At 42.5% G+C, this 22,367-nt stretch overlaps 1 protein-coding gene and 1 long non-coding RNA gene across 2 annotated transcripts in view; both read right to left on the bottom strand.

Moving 5' to 3' along the window:
* Positions 1-12,566, bottom strand: part of LOC140907150 (ovostatin-like) — a 47,630-nt gene extending 35,064 nt beyond the window's left edge. Inside the window, exons 1-7 of the mRNA XM_073332481.1 lie at positions 12,487-12,566; positions 9,983-10,166; positions 8,544-8,700; positions 6,161-6,213; positions 5,639-5,659; positions 1,709-1,877; positions 305-389 (exon numbers count right to left, since the gene is read on the bottom strand). Coding sequence (XP_073188582.1) covers positions 305-389; positions 1,709-1,877; positions 5,639-5,659; positions 6,161-6,213; positions 8,544-8,700; positions 9,983-10,166; positions 12,487-12,566 — 749 coding nt within the window. The remainder of the gene's footprint in view (positions 1-304; positions 390-1,708; positions 1,878-5,638; positions 5,660-6,160; positions 6,214-8,543; positions 8,701-9,982; positions 10,167-12,486) is intronic.
* A 3,116-nt stretch (positions 12,567-15,682) lies between these two features.
* LOC140905844 (uncharacterized) lies at positions 15,683-21,083 on the bottom strand. The gene is made up of 3 exons (XR_012156964.1): positions 21,005-21,083; positions 17,755-17,871; positions 15,683-15,740 (listed from the first exon to the last, which is right to left on the bottom strand). It is a non-coding gene; the product is annotated as an uncharacterized lncRNA (long non-coding RNA).
* Between the last annotated feature and the right edge of the window lie 1,284 nt (positions 21,084-22,367).

The following is a 22,367-nucleotide window of genomic DNA, read 5'->3' as shown; positions in this document are numbered from 1 at the left end:
CCTTCCTATGTCTCTATAGTGATAAAAAAACAATACCTAGTATGTCTATATTGTTTTGTGTCTTCAAACTACTGGGCAAACATTATCCTCACAGCCCCAGCTGCATAATGCAGGTGAATATTATGATCATGTTACAGAGATTGAAAGTCAGATGCAGGGGTTAAGTAGCTTGCTGTAGGTCACAAAGTGAATCATTAGCAGGGTCAGGATTAGAATTCAAGAGTTCCTGTCTCCCAGTCTTGTGCTCCATCCACAAGACATTGCTGCTTGTATGAATTTACACTCTTTCCCGCTTGATACTCACACAGCACAAACATTCACTTTGAGTTCTTGATCCAAGAAAGAGATCCTCTTTGGTGCATTGATCGTCACTTCAAACTTTGGCAACACTGCAAATGCGAGGTAAATATCATTGCTAAGTGACATCTTAGTTGTGAGGGGGGAAGAAGAAACAGAGAAACCTAACTGCATCAGCATTTGAGGGGTATGAACACCAAAGAGAGAGATTAATTGTTTAGAGGAATACAGACAGGTATAACTAAGAGTAAGGGAATGATGTTTTTAGAAAAGGAAAATTTAGGTTTAATAGTATGAAAATTCTTCTTTACAAGGAGCTGTATTATTATAATACTCATACAGCACATTCATCTATAGATCTCCAAGCACTTAACAAAGGAGGTCAGTGTCACAATCCTCATTTTACAGGTATGGAAACTGAGGCACAGAAAGATTAAAGTGACTTGCCCAAGGTCACCCAGCAGGACAGTGGCAGACCTGAGAATAGAACCAACATTTCCTGGTTTCCAGGGCAGTGCTGATCCACTAGCCTGCACTACTCCATTAGGAAGGTTAGGAGTATAGTGTCCCAAGGGAAGTGGACATCTCAGTTGGTTGGAAACAGGGTTTTCTGAAGGAGGGGGTGGGAAAGGAGCTTTCCCTGCTAACACAGGAAGCTTGAGATTGTCAAAGTCCTACCCAACGAGCTCACAGGAGACAGGTGAAAGTCCCAGTGACAAGATGAGGGATGGCAAATTCATAAGAAGAAAACAAATCAAGGGAGTTGTTCCATATGTAAAATGACAGATACTAGACAGATCATCAGGCATTGGTAGCTTTTATTTTTCTATCTGCCCATAGTATCCTTCCACACTGTTTACTCTGCAGTCCACCACAGCTGCCAGATATCATTCTATTAAATAATAATAATATAATATATTCTATTGAATAATAGCTTTAGACTTCTAGAGCACAGTATATGCCTTACACGCAATATCAATCTCACCCGGTCATATGAGGTTTAACTTAATACTATTTCCCATTGTACAGATGGAGAAACTGGGGCACAAAGAGGTGACATGACTTGACCAAAGTTACACAGCAACTTAGTGACAAAGCCAGAAAAAGAACCCAGACTTCTGATTCCCGGCCTTCTGCTCTGATCAGTAGGCCACATTCCTTAGTATCTATCATGATACCCACTATTTATCCATCTCCCCATTGGCCTCAGTCTCTCCTCCCTGCTTCCATGCCTTGGCCTACCTGTCTTAACCAGTGAGTTCAATAAGAAAAATCATGTTATACAGTGTATAAGGTCTGCACGTCCTCATGCCTGTGTTAGACAAACAGCCCGTCACAGACTCAGGCTGTGGGACTTGGCCATATAAGACATAATTAACTAATGCAGATTAGATCTACTGCAGGTGCTTACCATATTCCTCCACAGTGAACCAATGATACGTTTTGTCACCTGACGTCTTCTCGACGATGATGTCATAACTCCCCAGGATTGGCTCTTGGATTAACGGGAATGAGAGCTGGACAATGGCATTATTGGATGTTACATCCAGCCACTGAAAGATCCGATTGCCCTGGGGATCCTAGTAGGTGTGGGGAGATAAATACAGATGCTTTTATCATCTTCTTCAAGGCCCTCCCACTTTTTTTCTTCCTTCCTTTACTTTTCATAGATTCACAGATTCCAAGGCTGGAAGGGACCATTGTAATCATCTAGTCTGAGCTCCTGTATAACGCAGGCCATAGAACTTACCCAAAATTCTCCCCAGAGCAGATCTTTTACAAAAACATCAAATCCTGATTTTAAAATTGCCAGTGACGGAGATTCTGCCATGGTCCTTGGTAAGTTGACCAAACAATTAATTACTCACGTGGTTAAAAATTTACACGTTATTTACAGTCTGAATTTATCTAGCTTCAGCTTCCAGCCATTGGATCATGTTATACCTTTTGTCTGCTAGATTGAAGAGCCCATTATTAAATATTTGTTCCCTGTGTTGATATTTATAGACTGTAATCAACTCACCTCTGAACCTTCTCTTTGTTAAGATAAATAGGTTGAGCTCCTTGAATCTAACACTAAAAGACAGGATTTCTAATCCTCTAATCATTCTAGATGCTCTTCTTTGAACTTTCTCCAGTTGCTAACCTCCTTCCCCGAATTGTGGGCACCAGAACTGAACAGAGTATTCCAGTGGTGGTCATACCAGTGCCAAATACAGAGATAAAATAATCTCTCTACTCCTACTGGAGATTCCTCTGTTTATGCATCCTTGGATTGCATTAGCTCTACTGCCACAGCATCACACTGGAAACTCATGTTCAGCTGATTATCCACCACGATCTCCAAATCTTTATCAGAGTCATTGCTTCCCAGGACAGAGTCCCCTGTCCTGCAAGTATGACATACATTCTTTGATCCTAGACATATATATTTAACTTTAGCTGTATTAAAACACATATTGTTTGCTTGTGCCCAGTTTATCAAGTGATCATGATTGCTCCAATTCAGTGACCTGTAATCTTCATTATTTACCACTCCCCCAATTTTTGCGTCATTTGCAAACTTTATCAGTGATGATATTATGCTGTCTTTCATGTCATTGGAATCATACCTGCTAGATGTCGATTCCCTATTTACAATTACATTTTGAGACCTATCAGTTAGCCAGTTTTTAATACATTTAGTGCGTGCCATGTTAGTTTTGTTTTGCTCTAGTTTTATAATAAAAATAGTATGTGGTACCAAGTCAAACAACTTAAAGAATTCTAAGTATATTACATCAACAGTATTACCTTTATAAACCAAACTTTTAATCTCATCAAAAAATATCAAGTTAGTTTGACAGAATCTATAATCCATAAACCCATGTTGATTTGCATTAATTTTACTAACCTCCTTGAATTGTTTCTTAATTGAATCCCTTAACAGCAAGGATTCAATTAATCCCTAACATAATCTTGTTTGGGATTGATGTCAACCTGACAGGCCTATAATAATCCAAGTTGTCCTTTTTACCCTTTGTAAAAATTGGAACATTAGCTTTCTTCCAGTCTTCTGGAACTTCACCAGTGCTCCAAGACATTAACAGTCCAGCAAGATCCTCAGCCAGTTCTTTTAAAACTCTTCAATACAAGTTATCTGGACCTGCTGATTTAAAAATGTCTAACTTTATAGCTTCTGTTTAACATCCTCAAGAAATATTAGTCGAATGGAAAAAGTGGTGTCATACAATGAGACTTGTAACATCTCTTTTTTCCCCAAATATGGAACAGAAATATTTATTGAACATTTCCATCTTTTCTGCATTATTATTGATAATTATATCATTTCCATCTAGTAATGGACCAATACGATTGTGAGGATTCTTTTTGTGCCCAATATATTTTAAAAATTCCTTCTTATTGCCCTTTACTCTTTTGGCCATTTCTCTATTCTAAATCAGGTCAGCTTTTTAACCAGCATGATCTTCTTCTTCAATTGTGGATTTTGGGGCATCTAGTAAGGTGTTAAATTATTCCCACTTATCATTCACATTTTTCTATTAAATACTTTCTCCCAAATTATGATTTGGTTCATAATTGTTTTCAGTTTTGTGAAATTGGCCCTATTAAAGCACTAAGTATACCTATTTCTGGTCTAGACTTTATTCTGCTTGCACATTATAAATTGGATCAAGTCATAATTACTTGTATCTAAGCTACTTTTTTTTTTTTTTTTTGTTCTATGATCCGTTCCTCATTATCTGTTAGCATGGGGGATTTTTTTTATTACACTTGGTCCTATCTGGGGTGTGGGGGATGGTTTAACATATAGGATGTGACTAAGGACTCAGTCTTATAGATGCTGAGTGCTCTGAACCCCTGTTGCTTCCTAGGATGAGACTGTGTGTGGACTAAACTACCCGCAGATTAGGCTACACTGGATATCAGATACACAAGCTGCCAATCTACATGAAACAACACAGGACTGGGACTCAGAAGATCTGGATTTTATTCCCAGCCCTGCCACTGGCATGCTGGGTGGCCTTGTGCAATCACTTCACTGCTCAGTGCCTGTTTCCATATCTGTACAATGGGGATATTAACACAGACCTCCTCTGTAAAGTACTTTGAAATACACAGTTGAAAAGCACTGTATAAGAGCTTTGTATTATCTGCATTTGCCCTTTCTAGGACATGATCTTACAGGGAAAGACAACTCCTATACATACATGGTAAGCTTGGGAGTGATGTCATCACATCAGCCAGTCTGCTGTAGTCTGACTGAGGTAAATTTAAACTGGATTCTTTATTCAAGCCCCCTCACAACTACCATGTGTGTTACGCTCCTTAGTTCTGTGGACTCCTTCCCTGTGGCTCCCTCTAGTGTTTGAAAGTCACTTGGCATTTACTCAACCCTGCTCTAGTCCACTGCCATTACAGTCAATATAACATCGCTCTGGGAAATCCCTTTCTGAGGAGCGGTACTCCTGGCTGTGAAAGCACAGAAAACGACACCCATCCTAACGGTCAGTGAGGAGAGGTGGGGACATAGGTGTTGGATTTAAATGCTGTAGTTTACAATAAGTATCTATGTTTTAAAAATAAATAATACATGGGTTTTTGCTATTGTAGTTTACACTCTTCACCAAAAATCTTTAAGAATGATCTAGCCCTCTGTTGTTATTTCCTATATAACATAACAGAGTGTGTGGAACAATATATTCATTATTATTATTATTATAATATTTTGTACTCCTAGAGCACCATCCGTCTGGGGATCTCAAAATGCCTTACAACACTAATGAAATTTAGTCTCAAAATAACCCCAGGAGACAATTATTATTGTCCCTACTTTACAGATGGGAATACTGAGCCACCGGTGTTCAGTCCAAGGTTACACATAGAGTCTGTGGCAGAGGTGGGAAACGAATCTAGACTTCCTGACTCACAGTCATCTCCTATAACCAGGGCTCCTCCCTATAATAGTGAGGAAGCTGATACACAATCATATAAATGAAAAACCCTGCTCCTTTCTTTGTTTCTAATCAGATTGTCTTGTATAAAAGAAAACCATAGAGGGACCTAGCTTATTCAGGAAGCATTGTGTACATGGTAAGTACTCATGCACCTATGGAGGGGGATTGGTTTTTCTTCCCTTCCTGGGACCCTTTATTGACAATTTCTTGCAATGCTCAGTGCCTGACACTCATTCTCAACACATTCTGCATGGGTTCCATCTGCACTGGGGAGTATTTGCTTTCAGGGTGACAATTTCTCAAGCAAACACTCCAATTCTGGAAGCTGAGAGAACTCTGTCCTTCGAAATAAGTCATGGTTTATGGTACAATGCACCTCTTACCTGAAGGATGATCAGGGGATACTGAAAAAGATAAAGGGCAAAAAAAAAAACCGGTTAGAATTCAAGGAAATTAGTTACTGATTTAGAAATAAACTGGATGATAAGGCAAGACTCTGGCTGCTCGTTTTCTGGGTGCACAAGTTTGGAGAAAAGGCACAAGGTTTTCGTTCAGGCCTATCTCAACTTGTGACCAGAAGTTCAGTGTGTTAAGGTTACAACCCTAATGTCACCTGTCTGTGAAGATGACAGTCTAAAATATTTACAGATTTCCACAGTCTCTTGATATGGGGAGTGGTGAGGTGACTCTCCCCTTCAGATCTGCATTCTCTAGGGATGTCCCAGGCCCTTTCCCCCATACAAAGGTGGGTCAGTGACTAGTGATGTGAATTCAAGGAGTATATTCACTAGAGAGACATCAGGAGATCTATTCAACCTGTTTTCCCGATATAAAGGTCAGATAGTGGCTGATTAAGTGAATCTATAACAGGTCCTTGAAAAATATTGACTCCCAGTCACACTCACCATCTCCTGGACAGGTTTGAAACTGTTATCCAAAGAGACAACTCGGAACATCACTGAAAAGAAAGGAGGTGATGGGGAAAGAAAAAAAATGAACAACGTTAGCAGCAGAATACCATTTTCTAATATATGTTCTGAAACTAAGTTTCTTCAGACAAATCATTGAAGGAAAGTTTGAAGTGTTAAAGAGAAGCCTTTTGAGTTATTGGAGAAGCAAAAAGTATTTGAATGTTATTTTTTAACTGGTGAAAAAAAATCAACTAAAGTATTTCCTCCATGTATCAGCTTGGGTCAACTATATCTAAAAAGTAAACACACATGGTCATATCATCTCTCAGCTTCTACTCCATTATACCAGGGGTAATTTTAGCCCACATATTATTTATTGAACTTCCTGAACTTAAATCTTGGGGCAGTGGAAAGATAAATCTAAAGATAAAATTATTCGAAGTTTGGAAGAAGAGAGAATAATTGACTTTCCCACCCTAAATCAAATGTGGACTATTCAAACTGTTTATCATGCATCATTTTATTTGCTACATGTTTTATTGTCATGTACAACAACAATTAAAACCCTTTCATTTAAATAAAATCACAAATTAACTGTACTTAGTGTGATGGGGTGTACTCCGCACACTGACTCTGAGAGGGCTGAATTAGGCCAGGCAGGCCCAATCAGCCAATCAAGCAGCAAACAAGGGAGATTCAGGCTATGTGGAGGGAGCTAATTAGGAGGAAGTTCATCTGTGAGAAAACAGACAAGGCTTCTATAAAGCCTGGAAGTTGATGGCAGAAAGGGGCTGCAGGGAAGTAAGCTTCAGTCACACCCTGTGAGAAGGGAGGTATGTCTGGAGGCTACAGAGGCAGGTAACCTACAGTTAGATCCTGAGAGGAGAGAGCTTGGGAGGGTGGCAAACCCAGAGGGGGTGGAAGCCAGACAGGTAGGAAAGGCTCAGGGAAAGAGCCAGCAAGGTCTGGGAGGGAACAGACCTGAGCTGCTGATTAGAGGGTCCCTGAGCTGGAATCCAGAGTACAGCACAGACCTGGGATCCCCTACCAGCCACTGTGGAAGTGACACTGGCTGGGCAGGGAATGGGAAGACTGCCCAAGCCTGTTGGTAAAAAGAGACTTTGATACCCTGGAAAGGGAGAGCCAAGCCACAAAGAGGCAACAGCTGCTCCTGGCGGCAGAGAGAGGCTGCAGAGAGAGAAGAGATGAAGTGCAACTGCAGGAAGGGGTATCAGCTGTGCAGAGCTAATCCCCAGAATGGCCAGGAGGAGGTGCCATCCTGTTGTGAGTAGAACACTGCTTGGCAGTTAATCATGCTTGGATATTTCAAATATGGCTGAATGAGGTTATTCCAAACTAACAAAACAAATGTTGCTTGTATTAAGAAGCACCACAGGTTTCTGCTCCAAAGGTATTTTCCAGAAAATATGAAGCATCCGAAAAGAGGGGAGCAACTTCATCACCATGAGAATAGCCCAGGTAGAAATGTAGAAGGACTGGCAGGGCCCTCTCTATCTTAGGAACTTATATGGCCCCAATCACCATAGTAGTAGAGCACCTTACAATCTTTAATGTATTCATCCTCACAACACCCCTGTGAGATAGGGCAGTGCTGTTATCCCCGTTGATGGGAAACTGAGGCACAGATAGACTGAGTGACTTGCCCAAGGTCACACAGGAGGTCTGTTGTAGGGCAGGGAGCTGAACCTGCATGTCACAAATCCAGAAGTAGCACTCTAACCAGTAGACCATCCTTCCTCTCTAGCACCAACACAGCTCGGTATCACTGTCCTAAATGAATCAGGAAAAACCTATCCATCACTGCTTGCTGTCTTCAGGTTATGCTCCAAGACTCACCTCTTCATCAGAGTATTCCCCAAAAGAAAAGAGTAGAAGAAAACCCAGTCATGTGTTCAATGATAGAAACCACAGAGTAGGAAGAAGAATTGATTTTCTCTTCTGGACACATCTCACTGTCTTTATTCTTTATTTTTTGTATTGTACGCCCTGTAGAAATGATGACTGAATCCGAATCTCAGACTCAGATAAGCATAAACAACAAAAGATCTGGATATTCCTGAAGTGATGGATTTCTGTAAATCCAGAAAGCCATAAGATCTCTGAGGAAATTCATTCAATTAGGAACATATAAATGCTATTTATGCATTAAAATTCTATGAATAAGCTACTTTCCCCGCTGTCTTTTGATGATCCCTACCTGGGGCTGCAGCCAGAGACCACCTCCGGGACTGATTATGGACATCCTGCTCCAGTTCTTCTCCTTCTTAGCAATGAGACTCCATCCTAACCTCCCTGCCCCCTGACATCCACACTCCCAGTTCAATAATTAACTCATACCGCCCCCCGCCCCATTCACCTGTCTGTCCAGGTTTGTAAATGGGTTTGTCCGTCTGGATGAAGACAATGCTGTCCACGTTCTGAATTGCCACCGACCTTTTCTCTGACAGGTGGACTGTGTGGCCTCTGGCAGAGAAAGTGATGAAAGCCAAAGGGTCAGAGGTGGCAAGAGGAGCCTGGGAGGGAACAAAAAAACGAAGACAGAAAGTGTTTTAGGGTCCGTCTATGTGATGGGTTCCCAAGTGAGGGTGATGACCCCTAAGTGAATCATGCTGAGTCTGGTGATAGATTGTCTGTCTGCCAACAAAACAAGTTCTAAGAGTATGTCTACACTGCAGTTGGAGGTGTAATTTCCAGCTCTGGCAAACATATACACACACACTAGCTTTGATTGAGCTACTATAATAAAAATAACGTAGCCACAGCAATACTAGCAGTGGGTGACCGAGAATCTCAGCTGGGATTGTACTCAGGCAGCTAGTCCAAGCTGTTGCCTGTGCCATTGTAGCCTCACCGCTGTTTTTTAGTGTGCTAACTCAATCACAACTAGTGCGTGTGTGTTTAGTGAAGCTGAAAATTACACCTCCAGCTCTATGTCCCCTTACAGTCTACGCTATGGATTGGCACTAGTTTTATCCCCAGGCTGTGGCCTCCACACGCAGTTCAAATCCACACACAGAACAGCTAGCATAAATGTTTCCTAATCTCTCCGGACTACTGTGTATTGACCCTATTGATGTGCAGGGCTGTCAGGCTATTAGCAAGTTCTAAAGTGCTTCTCCTGCTGCGTATGGGATCACCTAACTATGGGCTCTTCTGTGGCTTTTGGCCCTGCACTGTAATGAGAAAGGAGACTTCTGTGTTCCAACTGGGTTATGAGCTAGATCGAGTCAAATCCGCCTACACCCTGGGGTGAAAGTCAAATGTCTTTCCCTGACACACTCCCTGATCTCTCTCCCCCTCTCCCCACACACTCTGATAGATTTTTTTTTTCTTCTTCAGACTCGTTTTCTAATCTTTTTTTTTCCTTTCCCTGCAGTCTGTCTTTGCGTACATCTACACGGAGACTGGAGGTATAACTTCCAGCTCTAGCATGCTAAAAATAGCCGTTTAGCTGCAGCTGCATGAACAGCAGGAGGGGCTAGCCACCTGAGTATATACCTGGGAGTTTAGACAAGATTGTGCTCTGGGCTGCTATACCCTCCTGTGACTTGTGCCGCTGTGGCTACACTTCTATTTTGAGTGTGTTAGCTTGATCAGAACTAGTGTATGTCTCCTTGAGCTGCAATGTACGCCCCCAGCTCCAGTGTAGACATACCTTGTGTCTTGTTTTTCATTTCCCATCCCCATTCTCCTTGAGCCTTTCTCCTCTTGTTCTTCAAGAGTAGGATCCGTTTGGACCACAGGAGGGATGTGTCCCCCTTTGTCTCTCTTTAGTTGAATTAAAATATGAAATACCTTGAACTCTCTGCATTGGAAGAAATTTTTTTCTGTCACAGATTCCTCAAATAGCGTGGTCTTGATGTCATGATAGTTCAAGTGAACATTCAGGGACAGTGGCTCACTGAGGTTGTAGAGCTGTACACACAGGCTCTGCGGAGAGATGCTCTGCAGCACCGAAGGGACCACCAGGACATACTGACTACAGATAAACAAAGCCAAACAGCCAGGTCAGTCAGCAGAAAGGACGGGACGCACAACAAAAAATACATTTGGAGAAAAACTTAGGGCTTGTCTACACTCGCAATTTACAGCACTGCAACTTCCTCGCTCAGGGGTGTGAAAAAACACACCGTTGAGCGCAGGAAGTCTCCAGCGCTGGTAGCTACGCCCCTCGTGGAGAGGTTCTTTTTTTTTTTTTTTAAAGAGTGCTAGGAGAGCTCTCTCCCAGCGCTCTGACCTGACTACACAAGCCACATTAAAGTGCTGCCATGGCAGTGCTTTAACGTTGCCAGTGTAGACTAGCTCTAGGTGGCTACTGGGAATCCTGATCAAAAGCTTGTTGAAATCAGCAGAAAGACTCCAGTTTAATGGGCTTTGGATCAGGCCCTAAGTGAGCACAGTGTGTTGTCCCTCAAGCTATTCCACTATTAGATGATTCTCCACACCCCCTCACCTCAAACTTGAACTGGAGGGACAAGCTTGAGGGGTGGTATGTATCATACTTATCAGGCCCTCATCACCATAGTATCTGAGCATCTCATGTTGTCTAATGGATGTATATACCTCTGTGAGGGAAGGAAGTGCTGTTATCCCCATTTTTACAAATGAGGAACTGAATCACAGGGAAGGTAAATTACTTGCCCAAGGTCACACGGGAAATCTGTGGCAGAGCAAGAAAATGAACCCATGTCCCCAACTAGTGCCCTAACCACCAGACCATCCCCAGGTAGAGAATTCTGTTTCTGTGGCCTAGTCAGCCATGAGCTTATTTTCTGAGACTATCGACAAAAGTACCAGTTAATGCTAATTGTGGTGGTAGATCTGGGCACATTTCCATCAAGAAAGGAACTGAAATGTCACAACTTATTTGCCATAATACACAGGAAATGCACTTCAGTCTTGGCATGCAACGCTTGATTATTCCAGGAGGAGAGACTACCCAACTCAGCTTTTGTTTCTATCACTCTATCCTCTTCCCACCCCTCTCACTTTGTTGCTCCCTTTGTCTCCTGCCATTATGCCTTTTTTAAAAATGTTGCCTGTTATGGTTAGAACAGGCTCCCACTCCCAGGGCATCCTCACTCTCACCCTCCAAGCCCCTCCTCTGTTTGGTTAGGCTTCTGCTGCTAGCCTTCCCCCTGCTCCCCTGGTTCTTTCATTAAAATAAAAGTCAGAACTGAGAAACTGGACATGCAACCTAAAATGAATCACATCATATTTTTGTTGTAATCCTGGCCCCACCCTTCCCTCCCACTTATTTTATTGTTTTCATCTTTAACTGATCTTGCTTGGCTTAGATTGCACAATCCTCAGAGAACAGACCAGGAGTAAAATTTTCAAAAATGCTTAAGTGCTTAGGAGCCCAAGTCCCATGAACATTCATAGGGTGTTATACCCATACGTCCCTCAGGAAAATGAAACTTAGACTCCTAAATCACTGAAGTGATTTTTAAATTTTTACCCCAAGTCTTCTATTTCTGTAAAACCCTGAGCACTGTTATGGTGCTGCATAAGCAACACATGATGCCATCAGACTCCAGCACAGCTCTGAGAGGCCCCTACAGTGCCCCTTGCTATTCCAGTCCTACCACTCACCCAGTCTTGCCAATACACCTTACTCCTGACCATCAGCACTGTCTGCTTATCTAGTCCTAGGCCTCCTCCTCATTTCTGCTGCTGCACCTCAATCCTCATCTGCATTAGTGCCTGTTATTAGTCCTGGATCTCTACTAAACAAATCACATTTCATACCAATTTTGTGAAAATGAGAGAGATTCACTCTACACTGAAACATCCACCAAATTCATTTCAGCCACACCTTTAACTGCAATCTGAACCCAAATTTCCAGAAACAAAAGTCTTAGTGCATCATACAACAATGCCCCCAGTACAAATTAAATGATGGAAAAATAATGCAATATTATATAGTAAAAGCAAATAATATGTGATCTCTTACGGCCCATAAGATTTTGCCGAAGTCAAATGAAAGACAAGAACACTCAGAAAAATCTTTGACCACATTGTCGTCCACGGAGATGAAAAGGGAAAGTTGAAGGTGGAACCTCTCACAGAGAGCATATCTTCTGGCTTTTTAAATGCCCACGGCTGTTTCCTCCTCCTCACTCATATTCCAATGAAAAGACACAGAAAAAATTTGCATAGAATAATTTCCCTCTGTCCTGCCTTTCTTCACACCCTTTCAGGTGTTGCTTCATAAATGTAGTTTAGGGGAGTTCCAGTGTTGCCAATTAATTCATTTTTACAGGCCAAGCCACTTCCTGATTCTCTTAATGTCTCACTTGTGCTTGCCTCTCTGATTTTCTCTGCAGTAGGGCTTGTCATCAGCTGAAGATTCCTTGATGCTCCAGCTTGTTAACATGTATCATTGCTGAAGTGCTTGTGTGCGCCATCAGGACACAAAGCTCCCACAACACTGCTGTGCCGTAGGCCTGGAATGTTGGATGATGATAACATGCACAAAGGGTGTGGTTAAATTCAACAAGGAAGGGGAAGAAAATCCCAAACATCCTTCTTTTTTTTTTTTTTTTTTTTTTTTTAAAAGAGGTTCAAACACATAAGGATGAAAGAAAGGCAACTCTTCATTTACTTATTAAGGCCCTACAAACTGAGTTTGTAATCGTGATGTTTCATAGAGTTTAAGGTCAGAAAGGAGCACCAGATCATCTAGTCTGATCTTCTGTACATCACAGGCCACCAGTACAACTCAGCACCCACACGCTGAACCCAACAAATGAAATGACACCAAAGTATTACAGCCATCGGGTCTAAACTATTATGTGCCACAGTCAGAGAATAGGCGGGATCAACATGCACCAATGCCCATGGCCTGTGTTTCTGGGGATCTCTGCTTTGCATCTGGTGCACTTCCCTGTAAGAGTCCAAACAGTCCAGAGATGAAGGATCTTTCCCTGAATCCATACTTATAGCTTCTTCTCACTGAAAACAAACTGACAGGGCCACTACCCATGTGGGCTTTTCCTCTGATGGAGAGTGAGGGATGAATTTAGAGTGTTTGACCTCCAGTCGTCCCACACAATGACCATCTGCTTTGAAATTAGCACTTTGTTGTTCAAGTTCTTCATTTGCATTCCAGAAGGCTTCTTTCTCATCCAATGGGTTATTAATTTACAGGAGTAAATGTTTGGTATTACATTATAATGGGATACAGAAAAGTGAAAACAATACAAGTTATATCCCTTTAGCTTTCTTGAAGATTAAACACAAAATACACTCTCATACATTTAATCATAATTTTGATCTAGACTAATACACAAGTGAATTGCCCTGCTATGCATTTGCAAGCATTCAGTGAGGCCAGGGCATTGGCATGAGCTGGCACCTGGTTTGGCAGTGTCACACCCTCTTCCAACCACACCCTCTGGGAAAACCTCCTGGGAGAAGCCTGAGAGCACATTCAATAAAACTGGTTGGAAAAATTTCAACACAACAGTTTTCTGTTGGAAAATGCAGTTTTGATTGACTCATTCCTGCAAAATGATTCAATGTTGAGAATTTTCAGTGGGAAAAAGTGAAAACAAATTGTTGACTTTCTTATTTCGTTTGATAATATTAGTGTCTCATTTTGATGAGATAAAATGTTTTGTTTTAACGTTACCACTTCAATTATTTTTTTCAATTTTTATAGTATAATTAAATGTTAATTTTAAATGTATTATATATAATTTATATTATAATATTTTGACATCATTGAAACAAAATTATTTGACATTATCAATGTTTCCAAAGTGAAATTGTTCAGAATTTCCCTTCTTCAAAAAATTACTAAATTTGGCCTTTTCATTTTAATTCAGAACAAAAACCAACTTCAAAATATCAGAATTCCCCACAGAACATTTTCCCCATTTTCCAACCGGCTCTAATATTCAGCACATCTTGACTCTCTCAGACCAAGGGGGGAGTAAATTCTAGTGCAAAGGATCCCTCATTGAATATGCCCTGCAGCCAGCCCCCTCTAGTTTATAACTGGGGGGAACGGGGGTTCCTCGCTCAAGCTCCCCAGCTGACTGCAACTGCCAGAGTATCACATGGGGAGAGAGCGTTTCTAAGGTAGCCAAGTTACAAAGCAATGAGGGTTTTGTAGATGAAAAGAAACCAACTCATTCAGCTTCACCCAGAAATAAACTGGAAGCCAGCGTAGACTGTGGAATAGTGGGAAACAATTATGCACATTTTTTTACTTCTGTGCTCTGCTTAAGTCCCTTCATTAAACTTCTTTTTATCCAATTTGTTTAGAGCATTTTCTAAATGTTTCCATCACCACAATACCTGGACACCACATATATTAGTAAAAAAATCATCATTTGTCTGAAAAAGGACCAAACTTTCCTCTTCTCTCCCCTCCCCCCCCCCCCCAATCACATTGCACCAGTTTCCTAAGTGGGATCATTCTTGGAGATTGTCTTACTATTACAGTATCTGTTGAGTGCTGATGATGTGTCCTCCAGGGGAGATGCTACTGACCATTCTTCAGCTGCCAGCACTGAAGGAAGGTCTGTGAACCTTACACTGTGGCCTAAGGTGGCAACACTCAGGGCCACTCTGCTCTCTAATCTATGTTCCGGTAAGAAAGGTTTTCCCATTGCATTGCCAGTGCACCTGCATGGGTATGGAAAACATGGGTCTGGCATGCCCGGGGTTAAATGGTGCCATCAGTTAGGTGGACGGTCTATCGATACTAGGGAGAGATACAGAGGAATGGGTAAGAAACCACAGAGAAGTACTGAAAAAGGCTACAAAACTATGGGGGTAAAAAGGAAGTACGAAAAAGTATGCTTTCTTCCAGACCCAGGATGATTTGGTGTGGGGAGAGGGGGCATAACACAGATGCAGAGGCAGTTCCATCCCTTAAAAAGAAAAGACAAGACATTCAGGATGTAGCTGTCCCCCAAAATTTTTAAAAGCTTGAGTTCTTTGGTGGCAATATTAAACTACTGACTGTGGAAGACTCTTCCCAAATGTATCAGAATTCATCAACCCAAAGTTAGGGTCATTAAGAAAATATGGAAACTGGGCTCAAAAAAGGGAGCACTAAGGATGAAACGTATTGTCCTGATATTAAAATGCAGAGGTCCAGAAAAGGCCCTGAGATTGAAGATGTTGCAAATATGTTTACTGACATAAAATGGCCCTTGTATTTAATAGTTACTCTAATGGGTGAACCTAAGGGTAGAGCTGAGGAACAAGTGTCAAATGCCCTTCGTGACTGATATCTTCAGACAGAATAGAAATGCAAACCTCCCAAAAGACTAAACATGTATAGGTTAATGAATTGCAGGAAAAGAGCGTGGTGCATGAAGCTATGTAACTGAAGGGAGAAGCTGTCATTATGTTGTCTGTGTGCTACACCTTTTGCTGTTGAAGAGTTACCTTGTTGCTGTGGGGCAGGTGGGAGGCAAGCTGCCCTCTTCTGTTTCAGTTCAGATGCAGAATGTTACCAAGTCATTCATAGCTTTTGCTCGTTCTTCCAATGGATTTTATATTTGTGCTTTCTCCACTTGCTGCTTTCATATATCTAAAATACAAAGACCTCATCTGAGAAATTCATGTGTTGCTTTTTCACAACAATTTATTTCAAAAGTAGCAGAATTTGCTCATTCACTGTTTCTCATTAGAAAAAGAAAAGGAGAGGAAGGAATCCTCTAAGGGCTTGTCTACACTGGCAATTTACAGTGCTGCAACTTTCTCGCTCAGGGGTGTGAAAAAACACCCCCCCAAGTGCAGCAAGTTTCAGCGCTGTAAAGCGACAGTGTAGACAGTGCACCAGAACTGGGAGCCGCACTCCCTGTGCTGGTAGCTACGCCCCTCGTCGAAGTGGGTTTTTTAGAGCGCTGGGATGAGAAACTGCAGAACTGGAAGTAATTTGCAAACTGGACACCATCAAATTAGGCCTGAATAAAGACTGGGAGTGGATGGGTCAGGACAAAAAGTAATTTTCCCTGTGCTGATACTCACACCTTCTTGTCAACTGTTGGAAATGGGCCACCTTGATTGCATTGGCCTCGTTAGCACTACAAAAGTAATTTTCCCTCCCTTGGTATTCACCCCTTCTTGTCAACTGTTGATAATAGTCCACTTCCACCTTAATTGAATTGGCTCATTAGCACTAACACCACACTTGGTAAGGCAATTCCCATCTTTTTATGTGCTATAATATATATTCTGCTTACTGTATTTTTCACTCCATGCATCTGATGAAGTGGGTTTTAGCCACGAAAATTTAACCAAATAAATTTGTTAGTCTCTAAGATGCCAAAAGGACTCCTTGTTTTTTCTTTCTTTTTTTTTTTTTTAGGGAAAAGGTGTGTCTTAATTAGAATTCATTAACATGAAGTAAAATCCGAGTGAAAACAAGGCAATTTGTAGTTTTCATATGAGTTAGCAGGTCAAGGTAAACTCTCTGAGTCAACAGTGTGCCCTTGTTGCCTAGAAGACCAATGGCATTATGTAGATGCATTGCCAGCAGATCAAGGGACGTGATCGTTCCCCTCTATTCGACATTGGTGAGGCCTCATCTGGAGTACTGTGTCCAGTTTTGGGCCCCACACTACAAGAAGGATGTGGAAAAATTGGAGAGAGTCCAGTGGAGGGCAACAAAAATGATTAGGGGACTGGAACACATGACTTACGAGGAGAGGCTGAGGGAACTGGGATTGTTTAGTCTGCAGAAGAGAAGAATGAGGGGGGATTTGATAACTGCTTTCAACTACCTGAAAGGGGGTTCCAAAGAGGATGGATCTGGACTGTTCTCAGTGGTAGCTGATGACAGAACAAGGAGTAATGGTCTCAAGTTGCAGTGCGGGAGGTTTAGGTTGGATATTAGGAAAAACTTTTTCTCTCGGAGGGTGGTGAAACACTGGAATGCGTTACCTAGGGAGGTGGTGGAATCTCCTTCCTTAGATATTTTTAAGGTCAGGCTTGACAAAGCCCTGGCTGGGATGATTTAGTTGGGGATTGGTCCTGCTTTGAGCAGGGGGTTGGACTAGATGACCTCCTGAGGTCCCTTCCAACCCTGATATTCTATGATTCTAGACTCCCTAAAAGTTTTTAACTTAACCAGCTAACGCGTGTAAAAACTAGAGATTGCCTTGTCTTCACTAAACTTTTAACCTCATGTTAGCTAATTCAAATTAAGAACACACTTTTTTCCTCGTGACGATATGCCTTTGAAGGTCACTGATTAAACCTAATTTTCCTTGGAAAAAATGAAGTCCCCCTACTCTTGCCTTATCCAGACCTCTTTCTTGCAAACACTTTGTACACCTCAAGGCAAAACTTTTCTGACTCAGGGAGATCTGTTGGAAGAGCTGCTACATGGCACCCTTCATACCTCAGAAAATAATTGTCTACACCCTTCTAATGGATTGCTTTATGTGAATCATGTGTCAATGAGTCCAAAAATCCATCGGTCTGTTCTCTGCCTGTGATGAAATGGCTATGACCTGGGACTCATACACATTGTGGAGCCTCAGTCTGTTGAAGCACAATCCTGTTTTCTTTGCTGGGGTGTGGAAAAGAAATCTACTTACCATAACTGGCAGCTCCAGAATTGTTTAGGCTGTGTCCCAAATAGAAGGTTGCTTGGAGAGCTGCTGGTGCCGACAAGTAGATTTGCAGAATCAAAGACATCTGAAGGTGCTCAGCACCTAAAAAAAGCAGGCCACTTCATTTAGGTGCCAAAATAGATACCCTGGCTGGATAATTTTTGCCTCATTCATTCTAAGGCCAAAATTGTCAAGAGTGGCCAATCATTCTGGGTGTCCGACTTGAGACTACAAACCTGATTTCAAGAGATGTTGAACACTCAATTCTGCTTACCTCAACAGAAGCTTCAGGTACTGAGCCCCTCTGAAAAATCAGGTTTCTCAAATTGGGCACTCAAAAACACAGGCTGTAATTTTTAAAAATAGGGTACTATCCCTTCAAATAGTTTGTGAGTCCTCTAATAGTCTTTAATGCTCCAGAAGGCTTGCATATAGTTAATAAACACAGTGCCCATGTGATTCTTTCATAATACATTTCATAGATTCCAAGGCCAGAAGGGACCATTGTGATCATCTAGTCTGACCTCCTGTTTATCACAGGCCATACAGATGAGCAAATTGAAATATCTGATTTTATAGTGAGGCTATATTCTGATTTGAGATGGGGTTAAAACACAGGATTAAGATCTGGAGCTTGCTTTCAAACACACAACACAAACACAAGTGTGTTAAGAGTGTTGGGTTCAATCTGTTATAAAACTAAGTAATGTGTATAATTTGCATCTAGGTTCAGATTTTGTGTATCATCCAAACTTCAGATGTGTTTGGATTCAGGAATCTATTGTTAGTCCATCTCTAATTCTGGGCAACATTCTGTAAAGAATCCAACCAACCAACAAAAGACCCAGCCCATAAGCACACAGCACCCCTGGGCCCCCATTTCACATTATGGAGTCTCACCTTTACCCTCCCTCAGGAACATTCAGCCCTGGTGTAACTCCATTTAAAAGTCAAGAGAAAATGAGCCAGAGATCTGAAAATCCATCTATACTTTTCTAGCTTCATGACAATGTCTGCAAATAGAGATTCTGCAAGCTGAGCTCAGCAGGTACCTGAGGGTGGTGCATGAGCCAGGAAAGCATCCAGCTTGCTCTCCCACAGATTGCTTTGTAAGCACCAAGTAGAGTAAAATCGGCCATCTCAGGCATAGAGACAATATAGTGAATAAGATGGTGCCATTTGTATATAGTCACTTTCTTCTGCTGTAACTGGACAGTGGATTATCCCCTGTTATCATGCAAATATTATTTATCTGATCAATGCCTGGGGTAATGGCCACACCTTCTGCCACTACCTCAGTTACACAATTGCAAGGTGTGTTAGCACCCATAAAAATTATTTTGATGCCAGAAATTATAATTAGTTTTGAAAGAATGAAAATCTCTCCTTCCTGATTAGCCAGTGAAATAGCTGTACAACACCTGCTGCTTTGCTATCAACCCTAGCTATGGTACCCAGTGTGGCTCTGGGAAGGCAAGCACTTCAGGAGCTGATCTCAGAGTCTCAATTTATTAGCAGGATGAGTTAGTTTGGGAAACATCAGTGATTTTAGGGCCACTCTTCTGTCAGTGGGGCTGAGAGGATGACTTTATGCCCTCCCTTTCTCTTAGAAAAGCAAGATATTCCTGCAGATGTGAGAGTTATCTGAACAAAATGCACTGAGCTCACATCACTCCTTCTGCTCTTCTCCATAGCTTGTTTCTGATTAACAGAATGGCATTGCAGTCCAGCACTGAGATATGACATTTATTTATCACATTCTGGGCTTTATTGCATTACACAGGTACCCTGGCAGTACTGATTAAACTTCTGTCACAGCCTACCCAGAGAAAGACCTGGAATGTAAAGCTCTGGTTAGCAGTCTAAAGGAGAGGATGGACCTAAGTTCCCTTGAAGTTGCATAAGCTGCATGGCTACACAGCAGGCTATCAAGGGCCACTCAGGTGTACAGCCACAGGGGCCTGGAGAGGAGAGAGGTAGGGGTGTGCGGGGAGCAATTTGGGGCATGCAGGACTGTGGCGAGAGAGGGCAGGGCAGCCTGCACCCCAAACCCCTCATTCTGGGCCCCACCCCAGAACCTGCACCCCCAGCCAGAGCCCTCAGCCCCCTACACCCCAAGCCCAACCCTCTGCCCTAGTCCTGAGCCCCCTCCCCCACCCGAAAGCCCTCATCACTGGCCCCACCCCAGAGCCCACATGCCCCTGAACCCCAACCCTCTGCCCCAGCCCTGAACCCCCTCGCACCCTCTGAACCCCTCGGCCCCACCTCTACCACTCATCACCTCCATATTGGTGCACATAACAAAATTAATTCCGCAAATGGATATAAAAAATTTGAGGGAATATTATGGTGGACATCTTCCCAGGGTATTACAACCATCTTATCTATCCATCTTTACTCTCTCTCTACACCATTCACCCTTCTATCCTACCACTTCCTTCCCCTTCCCCAGCTAGCATTTCACCCGCTGTTACCCTTTCCAGCTATCTACTGGTGTCAGCAGGAAGCCTGACTACAGGCTGTGCTGAATTCAGAAAGGGCATATGTCATAAATATAAAGGGAAGGGTAAACCCCTTTAAAATCCCTCCTGGCCAGAGGAAAAATCCTCTCACCTGTAAAGGGTTCAGAAGCTAAAGGTAACCTCACTGGCACCTGATCAAAATGACCAATGAGGAGACAAGATACTTTCAAAAGCTGGGAGGAGGGAGGAAAAACAAAGGGTCTGTGTCTGTCTGTGTGATGCTTTTGCCGGGGACAGAACAGGAATGGAGTCTTAGAACTTTTAGTAAGTAATCTAGCTAGGTATGTGTTAGATTATGATTTCTTTAAATGGCTGAGAAAAGAGCTCTGCTGAATAGAATGACTATCCCTGTCTGTGTGTCTTTTTTGTAACGTAAGATTTTGCCTAGAGGGATTCTCTCTGTTTTGAATCTAATTCCCCTGTAAGATATCTACCATCCTGATTTTACAGAGGTGATTCCTTTACTTCTATTAAAAGTCTTCTTGTAAGAAAACTGAATGCTTTTTCATTGTTCTCAGATCCAAGGGGTTGGGTCTGTGGTCACTGATGCAAATTGGTGAGGATTTTTGCCAAACCTTTCCCAAGAAGTGGGGTGCAAGGTTTGGGAGGATTTTGGGGGGAAAGACGTGTCCAAACTACGTTTCCCAGTAAACCCAGTTAGTTTGGTGGTGGCAGTGGTTATTCCAAGGACAAAGGATAAAATTAATTTGTACCTTGGAAGTTTTATCCTAAGCTGGTAAAAGTAAGCTCAGGAGGTTTTCATGCAGGTCCCCACATCTGTACCCTAGAGTTCAGAGTGGGGGAGGAACCTTGACAGCATATTTATCTGGAACAAGGAAGATATATATGTCCCAGTGTGAACTCAGTTTTACCACTACTGCTTCAACAACATGTGGTCAGTGACTGATAAATTCCAGTGGAACCACCCCAAGGACTGGCACAACACCCAGCACTGACGCCGTCTGTGATGTCACAGCTTGAGTAGAATGCACAGGCACACAGGATATGTCTACCAGAGATTCTCAATCTTCATTGCACCGTGATTCCCTTCTGACAAGAAAAATTACTATATGACCCCAGGAGGGGAGACCCAAGCCAGAGCCCGCCTGAGCCCCACCGCCCCGAGTGCGGGGGGCAAAGCTGAAGCCCAAAGGCTTCTTCCCTGGGTGGGGGAAGGGGAGAGCCTCGGGCTTTGGCTTCAGCCCCAGGCAGTAGGGCTTGGGCCCTGGACCCCAGTATGTCTAACACCAGCCTTGGCGACCCCATTAAAAGGGGGTTGTGACCCACTTTGGGGTCCTGACCCACAGTTTAAGAACCCAGAAGTGCGAGTGGTGGAGGGGCTAGCTACCCCACATATGTGTCCATCAGAGATGCTCGGTATGTCTTTGGGGCAGCTAGCTCTTCCCACTGCTCCAGTTGCCACAGCTACATTCTATTTTTTGTGCTAGTTTGTTGAGAGGTAGAGGAGCTCCATAATACTTTGTAATTTTACAATGCCTTCTATCTGAGGCTCTCAAAAATAAGTTAAGGCTCACAACCCTTCCTGGGGGGTAGGCAAATATCCTGTTTTACATATTGGGAAACCAAGGCCCAGTGAGGGGAAATGACCATGTCATGGCCACAAAGTGAGTGTGTCACAGCCAGGAACAAAACATAAGCCTGACTCTGTCTCATGCTTTAATTATAGTTGTACTTCTTGAGCTGCTCTGAAGACAGGCCCTGATGACACTCTGGGCAAGTCTATACTACAAAATTAAGTCAACCTAAGTTATGTCAACATACATCCACCACAGTATTTGAATCAGTTTTACATATTCATACTGCGCTCCTTGTGTCGGTGACGCATGTCCTCACCAAGACCGTTTGCACCAATTTAACTGCCACCGTGGGGCACTGTGGGATAGTTTCTGAAAGGCAGCAACAGCTGATGTAAGCAATGCACTGTCTACACTGACACCGTATCAACCTAACTACATCAACTTAAGCACCACGCCTCTTGCAGAGGTGAAGTTATTAAGTTGGTGTAGTGGGAGAGTTGCATCAGTGAGAGCTACATTTTAGTGTAGATGCTTACAC

The sequence above is a fragment of the Lepidochelys kempii genome, chromosome 1 (genome assembly GCF_965140265.1).
Source record: "Lepidochelys kempii isolate rLepKem1 chromosome 1, rLepKem1.hap2, whole genome shotgun sequence".
NCBI classification, from domain to species: Eukaryota; Metazoa; Chordata; order Testudines; family Cheloniidae; genus Lepidochelys; species Lepidochelys kempii.
Note: the sequence above shows the minus strand (reverse complement) of the source record. Positions and strands in the feature narration are given on the sequence as shown.